General features: G+C 42.8%; 1 protein-coding gene across 1 annotated transcript in view; it reads right to left on the reverse strand.

The window, feature by feature from the left end:
• SCD5 (stearoyl-CoA desaturase 5) overlaps positions 1-22,332 on the reverse strand; it is a 154,023-nt gene that overhangs the window by 43,662 nt on the left and 88,029 nt on the right. Inside the window, exon 2 of the mRNA XM_025887747.2 lies at positions 20,283-20,413. Coding sequence (XP_025743532.1) covers positions 20,283-20,413 — 131 coding nt within the window. The remainder of the gene's footprint in view (positions 1-20,282; positions 20,414-22,332) is intronic.

The raw sequence follows: 22,332 nt of genomic DNA on the forward strand, positions 1-22,332 counted from the left end.
TGTGTGTGTGTGTGTGTGTGTGTGTGTGTGTGTGTGTGTGTGTGTGTCTTGTGAATGAATGGCATCTTGTTTGGAAAGAGTCATTCTATCAAGGGAGTCAAAGAAGAGAAGCCATTGCTGCCTCCACTCTTTAGGGACCCTAAAGCTCATTTGAAATAGACTTTATCTCAGTCTCTGGGGTCTGAATTTAATCTCCTCCAGCCCAGACGCCAACACTGTATTTTTCAAACAGTGAAGAACATTCAGTGCTTTCCCCATTGTTGATACTGGGTCAGCACTGATATCCCTCCAGATAACACAATCTGTGAGAAGAGCCCAGAAAGTCCCAAGAAGGGCCTGGCAGAAGTCTATAGCACCTGGCAAACTGTAGCTTCCAGAAAGCAAGTTCCCACCTGCTGCCTAGCCTTCCGGTGGCACTCGGCCTGGGGAGGTGTTATAAATTGGGCAAGTGTTAAAAGCTAACTTCAGTGATCTGAAAAGTGTTTGCTGATAAAACTTAAAGATTGCAAAGAAGGAAAGGGGCATTTATTTTCATTTATTACTTTATTGTTTAGATCTCGTACAATGAGGAATACATTTTTAACACATATTTTAAAAATGGCTTGGGTAGTCTTCTTGGTAGACAAGTTGGCCTCCTGTGAATCTTTTCAATTTGGCTTTTGGAGTTATTTTCTGTCAGTGATGTTCTAGTCTCCTGAGCTGTATCTCCTTCACTCAGTGAGTCAAAATTTCAGGGAAGAAAGGCCTAGAAAACAATAACAGGCCAGCAGCAAAGGGCACACCTTGCTGTCAGATCTTGCTTTTTAAATATTACTCCCCTTTAAAAGGAGTCAGGACTCTGATGAAATGGCAGATGTCAGGACTAAGGCAGGAAAAGTACGAGAAGAATGTGGTATATTTTGTTGTGCCAGAAAGTAAAGAATGGCTCAAAAAATGATAGGGATGTGTCAAAAAGGACATGAGAACCCATCTGTAGTGCCTCCCACTGAACAAACTGGGACAATTTGATAATAATTTGGGGCATTAAGATGAATAACAGTAATGGATTAAAAACGATATAATAAGTAAGAGTCCATGAGTCCATAATAAATAAATAAATAAATAATAAATAAATAAATAGGTAGAAGAAATGATGGAGTGAGAAAATCACTGTTTTGCAGGTGCCATGGCAATAACTGATTCCAGCAAGAATCGTCCCTGTATGCTGAAACTACTGGGTAAAAGGTTGATGAAAGAAAAATATTTACATAGGCTTATTATAGTATCTCAGCATAAATTATTTATTAATTACAAAAGGAAAAGTGGTCATCTTATGGGAAAACCTGGGTAAACACCACCTTAACTAAGTGATCAAAGTTCATACCACCTATAATGGCATAATGACAAAGTGATGTCACATGCCTCTTATTTGATGCTCAGGACACAAGATCATTAATGTAGCATTCCCGACAAAAATGCACAGAATATAGGTAGGAGAAAACATGAGCAAAGCAAAATGGGGGGCATTCTACAAAATAACTGGTCTGTGGATTTCAAAAATGTCAAAGTCATAAAATCAAGGGAAGACCAAGGAACTATTCCAGATGGAAGGAGACCAAAGAGGCATCACAACTCATTGTAAGGCAGGATCCTGAACTGGTTCTTGGGCTAGGATCCTGGATATAGCATTTTATCAGCATTAAATCCCCTGATTTTGGTCCATGTTCTATGTTGTTACAAAAAGTCTTTGCTATTAGGAACTACGTAGTGAAGTATTTAAGGATGAAAAGGCATGATGTTTTTAACTTACTCTCAAATGACTCAGAAAAAATAACACAGAGGAATGCATACACACATATGGAAAGAGAAAGAATAATAAAGCAAATGAGGTCATATGTCAACAATTAGTGAATCTGGGTGAAGGGTATACAGGATTCCTCATGGTATTTTTGTAAGTGTTTTGTAAGTTCAATATTATTTCATTTTTAAAAAGATTTTATTTATTTGACAGAGAGAGACACAGCGAGAGAGGGAACACAAGCAGGGGGAGTGGGAGAGGGAGAAGCAGGCTTCCTGCCAAGCAGGGAGCCCTATGTGGGGCTCGATCCCAGGACCCTGGGATCATGACCTGAGCCAAAGGCAGATGTTTAATGACTGAGCCAGCCAGGCGCCCCTCAAAATTATTTCAAAATAAAGAGTTAAAACTAAAAAGAAAAATGTCAAGGGCATTTCTCTTTAAAAATCTCAGATTTTCCCCTTCCACTCCATTTCTACCCCACCACTCTTGCTCAGTCTTTCAGCAGTCCACCTGACTCCTCCTGCCTCTAGTCCTTTGCCCTTGTGCAATACATTTGGTACACTGTGACCATCCTCCCCCATATTCATACTCCCCAAATACCTATCTTCTTGCTTATTATCCAATAGCCTCTCCCTTCTACTTTTCTCATCAAGTCTAAACATTTCCTCTTCTTGACAAAGAGCTTCAAGTGGTCTGATCATCCTTATCTTTCCCACTTTGTTTATTCTTTAATTTGACAAATATTTACTGACCGTTGGTATGTGCCAGGAGATAAGGAACAGGACAACCAAGGCTCGGTCCTCAAGGAGTATATATTGTATGGAGAAGACAAAGTTAGTGGAGTCAACATAAATAAAATCATTTCAGATTGAGATTAGTGCTATGAAGCAAATATACATGGGGGATAACAAGGGGAGAGCGAGCAAAGACTTTCTAATCAGGTAATCTGAAGTCTGGGAAGAGCTGGGGGTGGGGGGAGGACAGTCAGGAGGGAGGATGGGGGAAGGGAGCCATCTGGAGCAGAGGAAAGGACTGGGCGCCGTCCAGGAACTAGGAGACCAGTGTGTGGGGTGTGCGGAGGTAGGGCAAGAGTGAAGTCTGAGAAGTATTTTGGTGTAATAAAGAATGTATCTGGGGATACGTGGGTGGCTCAGTCAGTTAAACATCTGCCTTCGGCTCATGTCATGATCCCAGGGTCCTGGGATGGAGCCCCACATCAAGCTCTTTGCTCGGTGGGGAGCCTGTTTCTCCCTCTGCCTGCCGCTCCCCCTGCTTGTGTTCCCTCTCTCACTGTGTCTCTCTGTCAAATAAATAAATAAAATCTTTAAAAAAATATATTAAAAAAATAAAAAATAAGAGAGAATGTATCTGGTCTTCATCCCTGGTGGTTCCTGGCAGAGAGCCTCAAAAACCCTTGGAATTTTCCGAGTGATAAAGAGTTTCTTTATTATGCTAGTGGTGTAACTGTGGTGGGCCCCCAGATAGCTTCAGGATCAGGCTGGTCACGAAAAAGATCCACCACGTGACTAGAGGGTTGGCACTTTGTGAGAGGAGGGGACCTGGAGGCTGAGTTCAGTCCTGGGGCCAGGGATTTAATCAACCACACCCGTGCAATGAAACTCCAGTACAAACTCTGGACACAGGCTTGAAGGAGCTTTTTGGCTGACCAAGGCACTGATATGCAGGGCAGGTAGCACACCTTGATTCTACTGGGAGAGGGCATAGAAGCTCTGCCTGAAGAATCCTCAGACCTCGCCCTTGGTGTCTCTCCCATTTGGTTGGTCCAGATATCCTTTATAATTAAAACTCTAATAGTAAGTACAATACTTTCTTGAGTTCTGAATTGTTCTAGTGGATTCTCGAATTGTGGGAATTTGTAGCCAATCGGTCAGAGGTACAAGGGGCCTGGAGACCCTACTCGCAGCTGGTACCTGAAGTGGAGGCAGTCAAGTGGAAGGTTGAGGTTCGACCTGTGGGATCTGATGCCAGCTCAGGTGGTTAGTGTCGCAACGGTAGTGAAGTGTGCTTGGGGTGGAAGCAGAACACGGGGATGCAAATGCCTGATCACTCAGGGCATTTGAGGCCATAAAACCAGGGCTGGATTTCATTCCAAATGCAATGTTAAGCCACTGAAAGATTCTTTTTTTCTCGCTAGAGAGTGGTTTAATTTTCAATAAGTTCTATTTGGCTGCAGTAGGGCGAGGGGTGGGTGTTGAAGGAGGAAGTGCAGTTGATGATGCAAGAAATGGCGGTGGCTTGGACCGGAGGGTGGCAGAGATGAGAAGCATGCAGATGCAAGACACTATCTAGCAAGTGGAACTTGAAGAGTTTGGCTAAGAGACTGGAGTGAGGGATGATTAGGGAAATGGAGAAATACTGAATGATGCCCAGATTTCTGGCCTCATTAGGGGGAGATGGTAGAGTCACAACTTTGGTTTGGGGCATGCTGATTTCATGAGGCCTAAGAGACATCCAGTGAGAGATGTCATGCAGGTAGCTGGGTTTACAACATGCGACAGCAGTTTGCATTCAGTTTCCTTCCTCCATCAGACCGATTTTCGGCTGTGCAGGGACCCCATACAATATGCCATGATTATTCTTCTTCCTCCACCTTTGCTTATGTGTTTTCCCTACTTTCCCCCTTCTTCCTGGCCTATGCAAATCCTTCTCACCTTTCAAGTTCCGGCTCAAAACTCCCCTTCTGCACTAGGTTTTATCCTAGTACCCCAGCCCATATTCATATTTCTGCAGCCCTAAGAGTCAGTATGAAGCTTTTGAGCAATTTAACTCCCCACTGTCTTATAAGAGTTCCCCTTTATTATACCATTCCCCTTTATTAACCACTATTACTCAGTTCTATCAGATTGTAAACTCCTTATGACAAGGGCCATTTCTTATACATCTCTTGTATTCCTCAAAAGCACATAGGGGTTTATGCACCTTTAAATTAAAAAGGAATTAACTAGAGATTTACACAAAAAGCCATAGAAGAGTCAACAGGAGAAGATGAAGACGATCAAATGTGTCTGTCTTCTAACAGAGTTTTTTAAAAACAAGGCTAGAAATTTCCTCTGGCATATTAAACTATAAATTTTACTATTAATTAAAATTGTTGATTCAATGGCTCTTGTAGCCATTGTATCTTTGGAGCTTTAATAAAGCATGTAAAACAGCATTCCTGAAACTGCTGTGACCAGAGCTCTGATTGGCGCTAGTAGGAACTATGACAGGATGATTGAAAGCCTGAACTCTGATAAACAAGGACCAGAGATGAAAAACAGCTCCATATCTAATGAGAGGAAGGGGGCAGGGAAGGGAGCTAATGGAAGGCCCCAATGGATCTGTGGGACCTAGTTTTATTTAGCATCTTCCTTAATGCCTGGGAGCAAGGCGTACACATTATGTTAACAACGTTTTTTGGTTGTTACCAAATTAGGAGGTGCTGCAGACATCATTGAGGACAGAGAAATAACACAGATGGATCTAAAGAGGTTGGAAATATGAATAGAAATTATCACAATGAGATTTGATTTAGGAAAAATGCAAATGAAGGCCGCTGGGAGAGAAATCATCCAAAATGCAAAATAATCAGTGGGTTGGGAAACCTAGAAAGCAACAACGTGGAGTGTCTGGCAGGAGAGCAGTGAGAATAAAGAGTAAAGAGTGACAACTCAGTGCTAGCTCAGCCCAAATAGTCGGTGGCAGGTCCAGGAAGAAATAGCTTGTCAAGGAATTGCATTGCAACGCAGTGTCCTTGGACACCTATACACAGTTTTGGAGACAGTGTGGGTAAATAAACAAAAATCAGCTCAGACATTTGAGCCTTAGTTTCTTCAGTTATTAGACAAAGGATCGGACTCTGCTTCCGAGGGCCCCTGGCGCCAGCCCTCTGGTGGGTTCTAAGAGAGGAAGCGAGTGATGGAGGAGAAGGGGCGTGGCTACCGAGGTGCCAGGTCTGAGTGCCCCCCTGGGAGAGCTCCCCTATGAAAAGCAGGCAGAATGAAACACTTAGCTTAAAAATATATTTCAGAATAGATTCTATATTGACAGGCCTACATGTGGAATTCATCATAAACAAGTGTTGGGGCATCTGGGTGATTTAGTCAGTTAAGTGTCTGCCTCTGGCTCAGGTCATGATCCCAGGGGCCTGGGATCCAGTCCGACATCAGGCTCCCTGCTCAATGGGGTGGGTGGGGGGTGGTGTCTGCTTCTCCCTCTCCCTCTGCCCTTCACCCAACTTGTGTTCGCTCTCTCTCTCTCTCTCTCTCAAATGAATAAACAAAATCTTAAAAAAAAAATAAAGAAGTGTTAAGTTCTTCCAATAGAGATGTGGAGCCAAATGAACATATAAAATCTGATAGCTATACATGTACAAAATACGACGACATCAAGAAGGTGGTGAAGCAGGCATCAGAGAGCCCCCTCAAGGGCATCCTGGGGTACACTGAGGACCAGGTTGTTTCCTGCGACTTTAAAAGTGACACCCACTCCTCCACCTTCGATGCCGGGACTGGCATTGCTCTCAATGACCACTTTGTCAAGCTCATTTCCTGGTATGACAATGAATTCGGCTACAGCAAATGGTGGACCTTATGGTCAATATGGCCTCCGAGGAGTAAGAGCCCCCTGGACCACCAGCTCCAGCGAGAGCAAGAGGAAGAGAGAGGCCCTCAGCTGCTGGGGAGTCCCTGCCCCAACTTATCCCCCAAAACACTGAGAATCTCCCGACCTCCACCGTTTCCATCCCAGAACCCCTGAAGAAGGGGAGGGGCTTGGGGAGCCCTACCTTGTCAAGTACCATCAATAAAGTATACTGTACCCAGCCAAAAAAAAAAAAACAAAAACAAAAACAAAAAACCCTCTACTTTACCAAGTATTTTTTTTTAATACAAACTCTCTGTGTGCCTTTAAAGTATAGATCTTTTTGTTTATAAAGACTGGATCACCTTGCAGTTCTTAGGAAGACCCCATTGTACAGAGGGTGAGATCTGCATGAAGAGTCTCTGCTCTGATTGGTGTTAGGGTAACCCCAGAGGCAGACTGGCCCCCTGGATTGTGCGCCCATCTATAGAAGGATGCCCTTTCCTCAGGCCAGCTCAGGCGAGCACATTTTATTCCCTTGAGGTACATTTCTGTGGGTGGTTTCACTAATCTCCCCAGCTTTCCCTGACCTAGATCCACAACACGGAAGGAAGTGAGGCATCTTGGCGTAGGATCCATTTTCATCTCCGCCTTACGAGATCCATTTTGACTGGTAGGAAATCCTGCCAGGTAAGCACAGGCAGAAGACCCCGAGCCTCCCGTGGCCCCTCAGGAGTTTCTTCTCTCTCTTTTTCCCCACTTCCACGGCCGCCCCGTCAGGGGTAGGAGCACCCTGCCACTAGTGAGGAGTGACAAAGCAGCAGGTATACACCACAAAGGCTCTGATGATTCCCTAAATCACCATCATCATGAACAGAGAAGTTGCTCAAAGACCACTGAGCTGTTTGTCCTTCCCATGTGACTCCCAGACCTGCCTGTGAAGGAGATGCTGGGAAGCAGTGTGTGAGCATCTTCCAAAAACATGCCTAGAAGCCTTCTCAAGGCTCGGGGAGAGAGCTGTTCTCCAACTGCCTGTTGACACTGGAAGGAAACCAACAACAACTACCCAACTTGAAAGGAGGAAGGTGAACCTGTTTCTCACCTGCAGAAGAAAGGCTGTACATCCGAAGCTTTGGCTGGCGGCAAGGAAAGATGGCAAACACCGCTACAGGGTCTCTGCAGAGAGAGCTAGAGCTGGCACAGAGAGCCACCCTGAGGTTAAGGATGCTTGAGCCTGCAGTAAGTACTCCGAGCTTTCATTCTCCTACCCAAATGCCACCAGTACCACTGCCAACGCCCTGAGCTGTCAGCCAGATATGCGAGTCTCTCTCCTTGACATGCACACCCAAACACAGCCAGCCTTGGGGTCTGGTCTGTGATCCTGAATCTGGCACATTTCCAGGGTCTTGTGACTGTGGTGTGAGGCTGAGGTGTGTCACTGAGACACATGAGTCATATGAGGCCAGGTTGCTCCCCGCCTAAAATTCCACAGTGCCTTGCCATGGCGTATAGAACGATATCCAAACTCTGTGCTATGCCTGACAGGGCCTTCCACTGATGTGGCCCCTGTCCCCCCGTCTATAATCTCTTCTATAACCATCTCCCACACCCACGTGGACCAGGGGCACTGGCCACCATTCTCTTCCTTGAATGTACCATACTTGTTCCCTTGACTTCAGCTCTTCCTTCCATTTGGATTGCTCTTCACCTACCAGTTGTCTCCATCGGCTCTCTCAGCTCTAACGTCAACTCCTGGGAGAGGGCATTTCTCCCCATCCTCTCTAAAGCAGCCACCTTCCTCCACTCTGTCATATCACTGTGGTTAAATGCTTCATTCTTTTCTCTCTCTGAATAACTGCTTGTTCATTTGCTTACTTGTTGATTTGCTCTCTCTCCCGCTGAAATTATATATATTCTATGAGGACAGGGCCCCATCTGTCATGTTCCTCAGTGCCTGGAACCATGCTTAGCCCCTTTATTTGCTGAATGAAAAGATAAATAGACACTTCAATCCCAGGAGAGGCATTGGAGCATCGCAGTGAGAGAGTGACCTCTGGAGTTGAGCTGCCTGTACTTAAATTCCCCTTCTGTCACTTCTGCCTGTATGTCCTTGGCCAGGTTACATAACCTCTGTTCTTTCCATTGTCTCACCTACCCAATGAGGAAGATAACAGTCTCTACATTTTCGGGGTAGTGTCATAAGGCTATACAAAGTACTTAGGGAAGTGCTGGTATGTAGTTGGCACTAGATCATTGTTCTGTTTCGTTATTGTGGTAGTTATATACTTGCCAAAGTTTATGGCCCATGACCGCGTGATTTATTTGACATATTTATATGTAAAGTTTGGTGTATTGACAAATCACAACCTAATTTCCACTTTCTGGCCTGATGCATAAAGAGCTTGAACATAGTTCATCAGTCCCACCCTTGCAACAGCAAAAGAAGCCAAATGAACTGAAAATTAACAATTCTTCTTTGATCCATCATAGAATTGAGGTCACAGGGCAAACTGCTGCCCCAAAATGAGAGAGATAAACAGGCGGTTACAGAGAAGCACTGTGGACCAAGAGCAGAAGCCCACGCTAGTGCCAGGGTGGACAGGCATATTTTAACCTGTAATCAGTGAACTGCTGAAGTCTTAGTGTGGACAAGCTGGAGAGTTAAAAACAACAGAGGCCCAGTGCCAGGGGACCCCAACTTCCATAAATGTTACCTCCAGGTATGAACAGCTGAGAAAAATCCTCTGTTCTCCCACAGGTGGAAGAGAAATGTCATCATTCTGAAATACACAGAGCTCTCTCCTCTCTTTCCAAGACCTGTCCTCAAGAGAAACTATTTTATCAGATCCTCACCAACCAGGGTTTTACCAAAGCCTAAGGGCCCCAGGAAAGGGAAATATTCACCCCAGGCTCACAAGCTGAGACCTAATCATAAGACCATAGAGTGCCCCTCCATCTCTATGTTGATAGTGCTCTTGTCTGATGACAGAATTTCAATGGAGAGAACTGAGAGCCTTCAACCTCATTTAGAAGAAATCTCTAGGAAAACCCAAAGACAATGGGAGAGAGAAAAAACAAAGACACTAGAGGAAATGTAAGCTCTTGACACCACAGTTACAGCACACAGTAAGCACACAGACTAATTCCTAGCCAGATAAACATAAAACCTCACACTAAAGCCCTATTGCCTTGGTTCCTTTTACCCAGTACATCACATCCAGCTCTCAACAAAAAATAACAAAGTATGCTAAAAGGTAAAAAATACCACCTAAAAAAGAAAAAGCGAGCATCAGAACTAGATGCAGATATGGCAGAGATATTGGAATTATCAGACTGAAATTCTAGAACAACTATGATTAATACACTAAGAACCTTAAAAGAAAAAGCAGATGACATGGAAGAACAGATGGATACTATAAACAGAAAGAGAAACTCTAAGAAGAGATGAAAGAGAGGAGCAAGATGGTGGAGGAATAGGAGACCTAAATTTCATCTGGTCCCAGGAATTCAGCTAGATAGGTATCAAACCATTCTGAACACCTATGAACTCAACAGGAGATCAAAGAAAAGAATAGCAGCAGCTCTCTGAAGAGAAAAGCGACCACTTTCTGGAAGGTAGGATGTGTGGAGAAGCTAATCTGAGGCAATATTTGTGAAGATAGATGGTGGGGGAGGGGGCCTCCGTCAGCCGCTTCTGGCAAGTGATAGAGAGCGGAGCACAAAATCGGAACTTCTAGAAGTCTGTTCCATTGAGGGATGTCGCTCCAGTGGCTAAGCGGGGGGTGGAACCCTCGCTGCGACAGTGTGGTCTCAGGACCCTCGGGGTCACAGAAAGACTGGAGGTGCCTGAGTGTGGTAGAGATTCCAAGTATCAGAGTGGGGAAGCCGGATGCAGAGACAGAGGTGAGGCGCAGGCTCTCAGCTCAGGGTTGCCATAAACCATGATCTGCGGCACAGTCAGGCCACTGCTCTTCCAGCAGGGACCCAAAAAGCAGCAGATCCGGGGAGACTCCCCTTCCTCCCCTGAGAGGAGCGGCGAGGCAGCACACCACAGGGATCTGCTGGGTTTGGAGACTCCACACGTGGTTGTGCGCCAGAGACAGAAACACTCAGTCACAGGCCGGGTGAGCATGGAGTGTGGCTGGAGACCGGGGAGACAGGAGTGATTGACTGCTTTTCTCTGGGGGCACACTGAGGAGTGGGACCCGGAGTTCTCAGCTCCTCCAGGGCGGAGACTGGGAGGCCGCCATTTCACTTTCATCCTCCAAAGCTGTATGGAAAGCTTGCAGGGAACAAAAACTCCCGAGAGCAAACCCGAGCATATTACTTAGCCCGGCCCCTGGTAAGGGCAGGGCAATTCCACCTCCGGCAAAGACATCTGAGAACTACTGTGACGGCCCCTCCCCCAGAAGATCAGCAAGAACAGCCAGCCAAGACCAAATTTACCGATCAATGAGAACAGCAGAACTCCAGCGCTAGGGGAATACTGCACATAGAATTCATGGCTTTTTTCCCCCTGATTCTTTAGTCTTTCAAAGGTAATTTTTAAAATTTTCTTTATTTTTTCTTTTTCTATTTTTTTTGAATTTTTCTTTTTCCCCTTTTCAACCAACATCTTATCAATTCCTTTTTTAAAAAATCTTTTTTATTTTTCATTTTTAGAGTCATATTCTAGCCCTTCATTGTAGTTAACCTTATTTTTGGTAAGTATATGAGTTGTTCTCTCTTTAAAATTTTGGGATACAGTTTCTTCTAACAGACCGAAATATACCCTCAATCTCTAGTGTATGGCTTTGTTCTAGTCTCCTGCCTGATCACATTCTCTCCTTTTTTTTTTTTAATTTCTCTTCTTTCTTTTTTCAACCAACTTCTTATTCTATCAATTCCTTTTATAAAGTCTTTTATAATATTCACCTTTACAGTCATAGTCTATCCCTTCATAGTATTTATCCTTATTTTTGTACATATATAAGTTTTTCTTTCATTAAAATTTTGGGAGGCAGTTTCTTCTAACAGACCAAAATATGCCCAAAATCTAGTGTGTGGCACTGATCTATTCACCAGCCTGATCATATTTGATCATATTTTTTTTTCTTTTCTTTTTTCTTTCTTTCCCTTTCTTTCCCCCCTATTTCAGGTCTATTCTGATTTGTTTAGTGTATATTTTTCTGCGGTTGTTGTTACCCTGTTAGCATTTTGTTCTCTCACTCATCTGTTCTCCTCTGGACAAAATGACAAGATAGAAGCTCACCTCAAAAAAAAGAACAAGAGGCAGTACAGACTGCCAGGGACCTAACCAATATGGACATTAGTAACATGTCGGAACTAGAGTTCAGGATGATGATTATAAAGATACTAGCTGGGCTTGAAACAAGCATGGAAGATACTAGAGAAACGCTTTCTGGAGAAATAAAAGAACTAAAAATCTAACCAAGTCAAAATCAGAAAGGCTATTAATGAGGTGCAGTCAAAAATGGAGGCTCTAACTGCTAGGATAAATGAGGCAGAAGAGAGAATTAGTGATATAGAAGACCAAATGATGGAGAGTAAAGAAGCTGAGTAAAAGAGAGATAAACAACTACTGGATCACGAGGGCAGAATTCGAGAGATAAGTGATACCATAAGATGAAACAATATTAGAATAAGTGGGATCCCAGAAGAAGAAGAAAAAGAGAGTGGGCAGAAGGTATATTGGAGCAAATTATAGCAGAGAACTTCCTTAATTTGGGGAAGGAAACAGGCATCAAAATCCAGGAGGCACAGAGAAACCCCCTCAAAATCAATAAAAATTGGTCAACACCCCGACATCTAATAGTAAAACTTAAAAGTCTCAGAGACAAAGAGAAAACCTTGAAAGAAGCTCAGGACAAGAGGTCTGTAACCTACAATGGTAGAAGCATTAGACTGACAACAGACCTAACCACAGAGACCTGGCAGGCCAGAAAGGACTGGCATGATATATTCAGAGCACTAAACGAGAAAAATATGCAGCCAAAAATACTATATCCAGCTAGGCTGTCATTGAAAATAGAAGGAGAGATAAAAACCTTCCAGGACAAACAAAAACTAAAAGCATTTGCAAACACAAAACCAGCCCTACAAGAACTATTGAAAGGGGTCCTCTAAGCAAAGAGAGAGCCTAAAAGTAACATAGACCAGGAAGGAACAGAGACAACATACAGTAACAGTCACCTTACAGGCAATACAATGGCACTAAATTCATATCTTTCAATAGTTACCCTGAATGTAAATGGGCTAAATGCCCCAATCAAAAGACACAGGCTATCAGATTGGATAAAAACAAGACCCATCGATATGCTGTCTGCAAGAGACTCATTTTAGACCCAAAGACACCTCCAGATTGAAAGTGAGGGGGTGGAAAACCATTTACCATGCTAATGGACACCAAAAGAAAGATGGGGTGGCAATCCTTATATCAGACAAATGAGATTTTAAACCAAAGACTATAATAAGAGATGAGGAAGGACACTATATCTTACTTAAATAGTCTGTCCAACAAGAAGATCTAACGGCTGTAAATATCTATGCCCCTAACATGGGAGCAGCCGATTATATAAGCCAATTAATAACAAAAGCAAAGAAACACATCGACAACAATACAATAATAGTAGGGGACTTTAACACCCCCCTCACTGAAATGGACAGATCATCTAAGCAAGAGACCAGCAAGGAAATAAAGACTTTAAATGACACACTGGACCAAATGGACTTCACAGATATATTCAGAACATTCCATCCCAAAGCAACAGAATACACATTCTTCTCTAGTGCCCATGGAACATTCTCCAGAATTGATCACATTCTAGGTCACAAATCAGGTCTCAACCGGTACCAAAAGATTGGGATCATTCCCTGCATATTTTTGGACCACAGTGCTTTGGAACTAGAACTCAATCATAAGATGAAAGTCAGAAAGAACTCAAATACATGGAAGCTAAAGAGCATCCTACTGAAGAATGAATGGGTCAACCAGGAAGTTAAAGAAGAATTAAAAAAAATTCATGGAAACCAATGAAAATGAAAACACAACTGTTCAAAATCTTTGGGATGCAGCAAAGGTGGTCCTAAGAGGAAAGTATATAGCAATACAAGCCTTTCTCAAGAAACAAGAAAGGTCTCAAATACACAACCTAACCCTACACCTAAAGGAGCTGGAGAAAGAACAGCAAATAAAGTCTAAACCCAGCAGGAGAAGAGAAATAATAAAGATCAGAGCAGAAATCAGCCGCAGCAACTTCTTCCTAGAAACATTGCCAAAGGCAAGGGAAGCAAGGGCAAAAATGAACTATTGGGACTTCATCAAGATAAAAAGCTTTTGCACAGCAAAGGAAACAGTCAACAAAACTAAAAGACAACAGACAGAATGGGAGAAGATATTTTCAAATGACATATCAGATAAAGGGCTAGTATCCAAAATCTATAAAGAACTTATCAAACTCAACACCCAAAGAACAAATGATCCAATCAAGAAATGGGCAGAAGACATGAACAGTCATTTTTCCAAAGAAGACATCCCAATGGCAACAGACACATGAAAAAGTGCTCAACATCACTCAGCATCAGGGAAATCCAAATCAAAACCTCAATGAGATACCACCTCACACCAGTCAGAATGGCTAAAATTAACAAGTCAGGAAATGATAGATGTTGGCGAGGATGCAGAGAAAGGGGAACCCTCCTACACTGTTGGTGGAAATGCAAGCTGGTGCAGCCACTCTGGAAAACATTATGGAGGTTCCTCAAAAAGTTGAAAATAGAGCTACCATACGATCCAGCAATTGCACTACTGGGTATTTACCCCAAAGATACAAATGTAGTGATCTGAAGGGGTATGTGCACCCCAATGTTTATAGCAGCAATGTCCACTATAGCCAAACTGTGGAAAGAGCCAAGATGTCCATCAACAGATGAATGGATAAAGAAGATGTGGTATATATACACCATGGAATATTATGCAGACATAAGAGAAAGAAAAAACAAAAAAAGAAATCTTGCCATTTGCAATGACGTGGATGGATCTAGAGGGTATTATGCTGAGCGAAATAAGTCAATCAGAGAAAAACAGGTATCCTATGATCTCACTGATATGAGGAATTCTTAATCTCAGGAAACAAACTGAGGGTTGCTGGAGTGGGTGGTGGGGGTGGGAGGGATGGGGTGGCTGGGTGATAGACATTGGGGAGGCTATGTGCTATGGTGAGTGCTGTGAATTGTGTACGACTGATGAATCACAGACCTGTACCCCTGAAACAAATAATACATTAATGTTAAAAAAAAAAAAAAAGAAGATAGTAGGAGGGGAAAAATGAAGAGGGGGAGATGAACCATGAGAGACGATGGACTCTGAGAAACATACTGAGGGTTCTAGAGGGGAGGAGGTGGGGGGATGGGTTAGCCTGGTGATGGGTATTAAAGAGGGCACGTATTGAATGGAACACTGGGTGTTACACGCAAACAATGAATCATGGAACACTACATCAAACACTAATGATGTAATGTATGGTGATTAACATAACATAATAGAATAAAATTTTAAAAAAAGAAAAGATGAAAGAAAAATGCTAGAAGTCAGAAAAGCTGTACCAAATGAAGAATGCTTTTGATGGGCTCACCGGTAGACTGGACACGGCTAAGGAAAGAATCAGTGATCTTGAAGATATATAAATAGCAACTTCCCAAACCAAAACACAAAAAGAAAAGATGGCACAGAATATGTAGGAACCATAGGACAGTTATAACAGGTGTAACAAATGTGTAATTGGAATACCAGAAGGAAAAGAAATAAAGAGAGAGAAAAGAAGGAACAAATAGCAGCAGAAATATTTGCTGTAATAATGGCTGAAAATTTTCCAAAATTAATGACAGACACCAAACCATAGACCCGGGAAGCTCAGAGAGCACCAAGCGAGGTAAATAGCAAAAAAATCTCTATTTAGGCATATCATATTCAAACTGCAGAGAATCAAAGGTAAAGAGAAAATAATGAAAGAAGCCAGAGGGGAAAGAACACCTTCCTGATAGAGGAGCAGTGGTAAGAATTGCACTAGATATCTCTTAAGAAACATGCAAGTAAGAAGAAAGTGAAGTAAATTATTTAATGTGTTGAAAGAAAACCCTTGAAACCTAGAATTCCATACCCAACAAAGTTATTTACCAAACGTAAAAGACAGGGGTGCCTGGGTGGCTCAGTCGGTTAAGTGTCTGTCTTTGGCTTGGGTCATGATCCCAGGGTTCTGGGATCAAGCCCCATGTCAGGCTCCCTGCTCAGTGGGGAGTCTGCTTCTCTCTCTCCCTCTGCCCTTTCTCCCTGCTCATGCTCTCTCTCACTCAAATAAATAAATAAAATCTTAAAAAAAAAGACTTTCTCAGACAAACAAAAATTGTGGGAATTTGTCACCAGTGGACCTACCTTGCAAGAAATGATAGAAGTTTTTTAAAAAGAAGGAAAATGGGAATGGTTAGAGACCTGGATCTACATAAAGAAAGAAGAGCATTAGGGGCACCTGGGTGGCTCAGTCGTTGAGCATCTGCCTTCTGCTCAGGTCATGATCCCAGGGCCCTGGGATCGAGCCCCATATCGGGCTCCCTGCTCAGCGGGAAGCCTGCTTCTCCTTCTCCCACTCCCACTGCTTGTGTTCCCTCTCTGCTGCCTTGCGCTCTGTCAAATAAATAAATAAAATCTTAAAAAAAAAAAAGAAGAGCATTAGAGTATGAATAAATGAAAGTAAAATAAAATCTTCAGTTTTTCTTATTCTTTTTTTAAAAAAGATTTTATTTATTTTAGAGAGAGAGTGCATACACGTGCAGGCAGGGGGTGGGGGTGAGGGGCAGAGGCAGAGAATCTCAAGCAGACTCTGCACCGAGCACAGAACCCAAGGCAGGGCTTGATTTCACGATCTGAGCTGAAACCAAGAATCGGATGCTCAACTGACCGAACCATCCAGGCGCCCCCTTCAATTTTTCTTGTTCTTGATCAATCTAACAGATAGCAGTTTGTTCAGAATAATAACAGCAACAATGTATCCGGTGATTATAGCTTAATGACAGCAATGAAATAGGGGACAGGAAGGAGGAATTGGGAATCCTCCGTTATAAGGTTGCTGCACTAATGGGAAGTGCTATAATGTTATTTGAAAGTGGATTTGGATTAGTTCTAAATGTATATTGCAAACTCTAGGGAAACCACTACACAACTGTAAAAAGAAGTATAGTTGATATGCTAAAAGGGAAGAGAAAATAACATCATGTAAAATGTGCAGTTAAAACCAGGGAAGATGAAAAAATGTACAAAGAACAAGGGCAATGAATAACAAGCACAAACATGGTAGATGTTAACCCAACTATATCAGTAATCACTTTAAGTGCGAATAGTTTAAATACACCAATTAAAGGACAGGATGTCACAGTGGATTAAAAGAACAAGAGCCAGCTATAAGTTGTTCACAGATCACACTGTTGGACATCACACAAGAACATCCATGGGTGAGCCTAAAGGATCCCCAGCCTGAGGGTCAGGAGACAGGTTTCAGTCTGGTCTATCCACTGAGTAGCTGTGTGACCTTTCACAAGTCACTGACATTCTCTGGGCCTCTCTTTACCCTTCATTGCAAAATGAGAGGATTTAGACTAAATCCCTTAACCTCCAGTTCAAAATCCGAAGCCTCTGTACCAGGATCTGATGAGAAATGTGGGCAGGCAGAGGAGGCTGCAGCATCTAACAGGTGCTTTTGGACTGAGTTCATGAGACCCAGCTGCAGCCAGAAGGGATCTGCGCATGAGTGTGAGAGCACAAATCCAAAGTCCGGCTACTGCTTGTGAAAACTGAACTCTTGGAGACCACTGCATGGCAGGAATATCTCACCTGGGTCCGTATTTGACTAGGAGAAAATTATAAGGAGTTTGCAAGCCACATTTAGGTTGACTTGCGTCGTGGTGATCAGGAAGGAGAATGGGCCAGAGAGGAACTCAGGGGTCTCTGCTGAATGTAAAGGACAGAGGATTATCATAGCTCCTTGTCTAGCATTCCTGGCCCATCATCATCTTTTCAGACTGAAAAACCCCCATCTTTCCCGCTATTGCCCCTGCCCCTTCCCTCTGCAGAAGAAAGAGAAGAGGGAATTTCAAATGTTTAAGCCCCAATGTTAAGAAGATTGTTCTTGAAGATCTCATTTGCATCTTCTAGCAAAAATCCTGCTCGTCTTCAAATACAGACAACCATGGCATGACTTGTCCATTTTGGCCAAAGGCATGACCATTCTGATCAAGAAAAGCACAGAAAAATCCTTGAAATGATCTTTAAAAATCCACAAGGACATCCAAGAGAAACTAAATCAATGACTCTGCATTCTCTGCATTAAATCGGGGTTGCAGGTCTGTACCCTGGATGGCCAGGTCACAGCACATTTTTACTTTACTTTACAGGTTGTTCTCTCCCCAGGGTCAAGTGGTCTGAATTGACTGTATTCCTTCCCACTGACACAGTTATGCACCGTGTGGAAGTTGGCCAGATGCTGATCTTACAGATACCTCCCACCTAGGTCTATGTGACATTGTTATAAACCCAGACCCATGAGGTACTGACAGTTCCACTGGGAAATTGTAGGAAAGGAATTCTAATATTCCACTAGATAGAAGGCTGGATGAAGGCAAGGATCGTGACTGTGTTTGCTAATCAGTATACCCACTGTGCCTAGCTCAGTGCCTGGCATATAGTGGGTGCTCAATAAACATTTGTTAAATGAATTAAAAAAAAAAAATCCACCACAAATGTGGGCCTGAAAGAAGTATGCATCGTTCAAATGTGACGATTTCTGAAAATACTTTTTAAAACTATTCATTCATTTCTCATTTCTTTAACAAGCTACAATTGAGTGCCTTCAACATGACAGGCACCAAAACACAGAAATGAATGAGACAGTATGCCAATTCTCATAAAGAAGCGGGGGGGGGGACAATATTCACTGAGTGCAACTATAAGCTGGGCACTTTTTATTCATTATTTCATCCTTCCAACAACCCTGTGAGGTAAATATCATTTATTTCCCCCTACCTTTGCAGAGAAGGGAGGAGAGACTTGCACAAAGACCCACATCTAGCCAATGGCAGAGCCAAGAATTTATTCCAGGACCTGGGTACTTCCCTCTGCAATGTATTTTCTCCCCAAAGTAAAGTTACAATCACAGTGTGATGTTCTGTTATGTGATGTTATGCTAAGGAAACTTAGGTTATCGAAAATTGAGTTGTAAATAAATAGCTTCCTTGGGAAAACAGAAATAAGAATTTTATGTTCTCAGTTTCAAGTTATTTATGTTGGAAAAAAATTTTAATAATAGAGGTGCTTTATAACCACATCATGAGAGGGTAATTGAAGGCTAGAAATAATAAATTGATCAAACAAAACAAACGAAAATTACCAACTTAAGTCCTAAATAGCATCTAAGACCCAAGTCAATGAGTTTCTAAATTATCATTATCATAACTCATTGTTATGACAAACAAAGCACAACATTGAACTAAGATGACTGAAGTCAAAATAAAGTGTGGTTTAGTTTGTATTGCCAATGGTGAAGAAAAGAACATAAAACCGAGAAGCTGCCAACTACTCTTTTGTGCACAATAGCTTTTTCCCTAGAACCTGGTACTAATTCCCAACTGTGCTTGAATTATAACCAGTAGATTCCATAATATGAGTTGTTTTCCCTGAGCAATCTATTGTATTATATCCAACGTGCCTTATGAAGGCTTGAACTGTGGGAGGGAAATGGGGAAATGAGTCCTTAGACATGAGAGCAACTTGGAGAAATGCTCAGGGTCAGGCTGTCTTGTAGGAATGGGAGGCCCACTGTGGAGGTGGCCAAGTGACTTGCACATTTGAGAGTCACAGTAAGCTCCTGGGTTGCCTATCTCCCTAGACCCTAAAGCAGTTTTGAGAATCACCATCTCTCTTCAATGGGTGAAAATGCATGGGGCCTGGAATCATCTGCTTTCATATATCAGCAGAAACTTTGAAAGCACGTTGTTCCCACCCACCCCACCTGGATCAGACGAGGAACTGGGGAAAAAGAAATCCATAATCAACTCAAAATCCAGCAGCTCAGGAAGTGCTCAAGCTGGTGGGGAATGTTCTACTACTAGAATAGTCCTAAAGGATACGGCGCAATCCTAGTGCAGTGATGACCCTCTGTTATATTTTTATAGTTCCCTGCAACTTTCAATGACTTCATAACAACTATGGGAGTGAAGTCATATTCTGCTTTTTACAGATGAAGAAACTGGAGATGAGTAAGTGATTCACAGCCAGCAACCATCAGAGTAAGACTCAAATCCTGTCTTCCAGCACCATCTTCAATAGGCCTCTACCGCAAACTTATAGGGTGACCTCAGGGTTATGTTTTCTAGGAGCAATGGCTTTAGAGTCAGACCTGCATTTGCTTATCCTTGATGTACCACTTTTAGCCATATAATTTGTCAAGTTCTTTAACTTCATTAAACCTTAGTTCCTCATCTGGAAAATGAGAACACATACAACACCTAGCTCATGGGGTTACTGTGAGGGTCAAATGCAATATGCAGATAGCATGTTCAGCACAGCACTTGGCCCTGGTTAGAGCTGGACAAATGTTGAGGGTTTCAGGGCATGGGCTTTGGGTGGAGGTATCTTTTTCCTCCTCTGTAGTTTAGTATTCCTAGGGGTACAAAGGTACAAACCCCTGGGGGACATTTTACCATATCTAAAGCTACAACGAGACAAAAAATTGGGACAGACAGGGAATGCTTGGGGACCTGAGCCCTGAGGCTGGAATGGGGGCAAAGGAATGACCACTCCACGGGGAGCAGGCCCGTGCCTTCTCCTACAGTGCCATCTGAGCTGGGTCCCAAGGCAGAGGGGACCCTCCATCCCCACCTGGAAAGCCATGGAGTTGGCAGCAGCCAGAAATATCCTCAGAGGCAGCTTGGCCTTGTAGGACCTGTGGCTCCACAAGCGATGAGCACCAGCTGTCACGCCCAGAGCAGTCAGGAGGAAGCAGAAGTAGGCTGTAAGACACAAGCAGGGAGAATGTCAGCAAATGTCACCAAGCTTCTACAGGCTTTTTTCTCTTCTGCATAGAGATCCATGGGAAATGGTATTAGGAGAAGAATCTGCAGCATGAAAGAAGAATTGATAACTTGGGAAAATGCAGCCTTTTTATTGATTTGTAACTCTCCAGTACCAGGCAGACGTGGAGAGAACTTTCCTCAAGGAATGTTGACCTTTGAACATCATTTTTTCTCTATCCAACGAATCTTTTATTTGCTAACGTTCCTTGCAGTCTTGATGCAAAGTCATAATCACATTAGTGTGTATCTGTAACTCAGTCTTACATGCCCACTCTCCGTAGAGCTGAGATTGATTTCTATGTTGCCTCGTAACTGGCACCCATGCCAGCAAGAGTGTTATATGAAGACCGTATTTCTAAATGGCAGTGACATTATTATGGCTGCGTAGGCACTGGTTTGAAAGAAATCAGGCCAGACCTAAAAGCAGTGAAGTCTGACTCAGGACCAGTAAGAATGAAAAGAAAACTGATGGCAAGGACAACTGAGATTTGCTTTCTGAAGATCCCCACTTACACCATCACTAGGACCTGGGATGGCAAAGATGGCCAGGTGGGGAATTTTTTTAAAACCAGCTTAAGTGGAGTGTATGATCTGCCACCCACTTAAGTATATTATTTTTAAGCCTCACAACACATAGTATTGTCTCACTTTACAGTTGAGAAACTGGATCTCTGAGAGTTAAATCCTCCACATAAACCCAAGTTGACCTAATTCCAAAGTCTCTGCCAAGAGACCCCATACTGCCCCCATGTGGCGGCAGTGGATTGCTTTTTGTAGGAAGACTGGGGAGAGGTTATAAAAGCATGGTTTAAGGGGACACACAGGATACCCCAAAACCACGATTCCTGAGATTATTACAACTACTGTACTGCTTTTACAGCAATATGCCCACACAATGCTAAATGTTGTCCTTGGATTACCTTATTAAAAACACACCAAACAATCCTATAGGGTTTATGTTATTATTAGCCCCATTTTATAGATGAGAAAACCAAGGCTGAAAGAAGTTAACTAATTTCCCAGTGTCACAAAGCTAGGAGGTGTCTTTGCTAAGAGTCAAACCCTAGTCTGTCTGAACCAAGAACCGAGCTCCTCAGCTCTACACTCCACTATGCCTCTAGGAGACACCAGGTAAGTTTTATCTTTACTTCTCTATACCCCACCATCATCCTTAATATTGGATCCTAATCTAAACTTAAAAGTGAGCTTCTTCCTCACTTGGGGGGAGAACTCTAAACCACGCTATAAGTAGGTAGGATCAGGCAGATTATCCTGCACAATTGCTTCTAGCACTTAGCACATACAGGGCCCTCCATAAAGAGCTGGCAAAGCACAAGTGATCAGATTGTGAGTACATCGCTGAACAGTTGTGAATGCTACCAGGACAGGAGGAGTTTTTAGGGAGCTCACTCTAGCCCTTCCTTGGAAGAATTACCAGGGTAACTTCAGTGTCAATATACATATTTAAAGGTAGAACCATATTACATCTCGCAAAAGTCAAGTCCAACTGATCTTGATCTCAATCCATATTTATATGTGTCTAAAAGTGAGACTTGCCCTTGGCTCTAAGATTAATGAGTCTCTGAATACATGCAGTTTACATGAACTTGAAAAATCATTCCTTACTTGAAAGGTTAAAAACAAAAAACAATCTGCCCATAAATCACAGAAAGTAACAGTATATAAAAAGCTCTGGTCTATTTTGTTATTATAATTTAACCTTGGTCGTGAGTCTATGAAATGGACAGCTACTTTCCATGTCATCCCTGGCCTCCATGTCTCTACCTATAATTTTTTCCAACTATCAGGTAGTTAGGGAACAAGTGAAATCTGTAATGGAAAAATTCAATGTGGCC

The sequence above is a fragment of the Callorhinus ursinus genome, unplaced genomic scaffold (assembly GCF_003265705.2).
Source record: "Callorhinus ursinus isolate GAN/ISIS: 27379988/994484 unplaced genomic scaffold, GSC_fseal_2.0 scaffold4, whole genome shotgun sequence".
In the NCBI taxonomy this organism is placed as follows: Eukaryota; Metazoa; Chordata; class Mammalia; order Carnivora; family Otariidae; genus Callorhinus; species Callorhinus ursinus.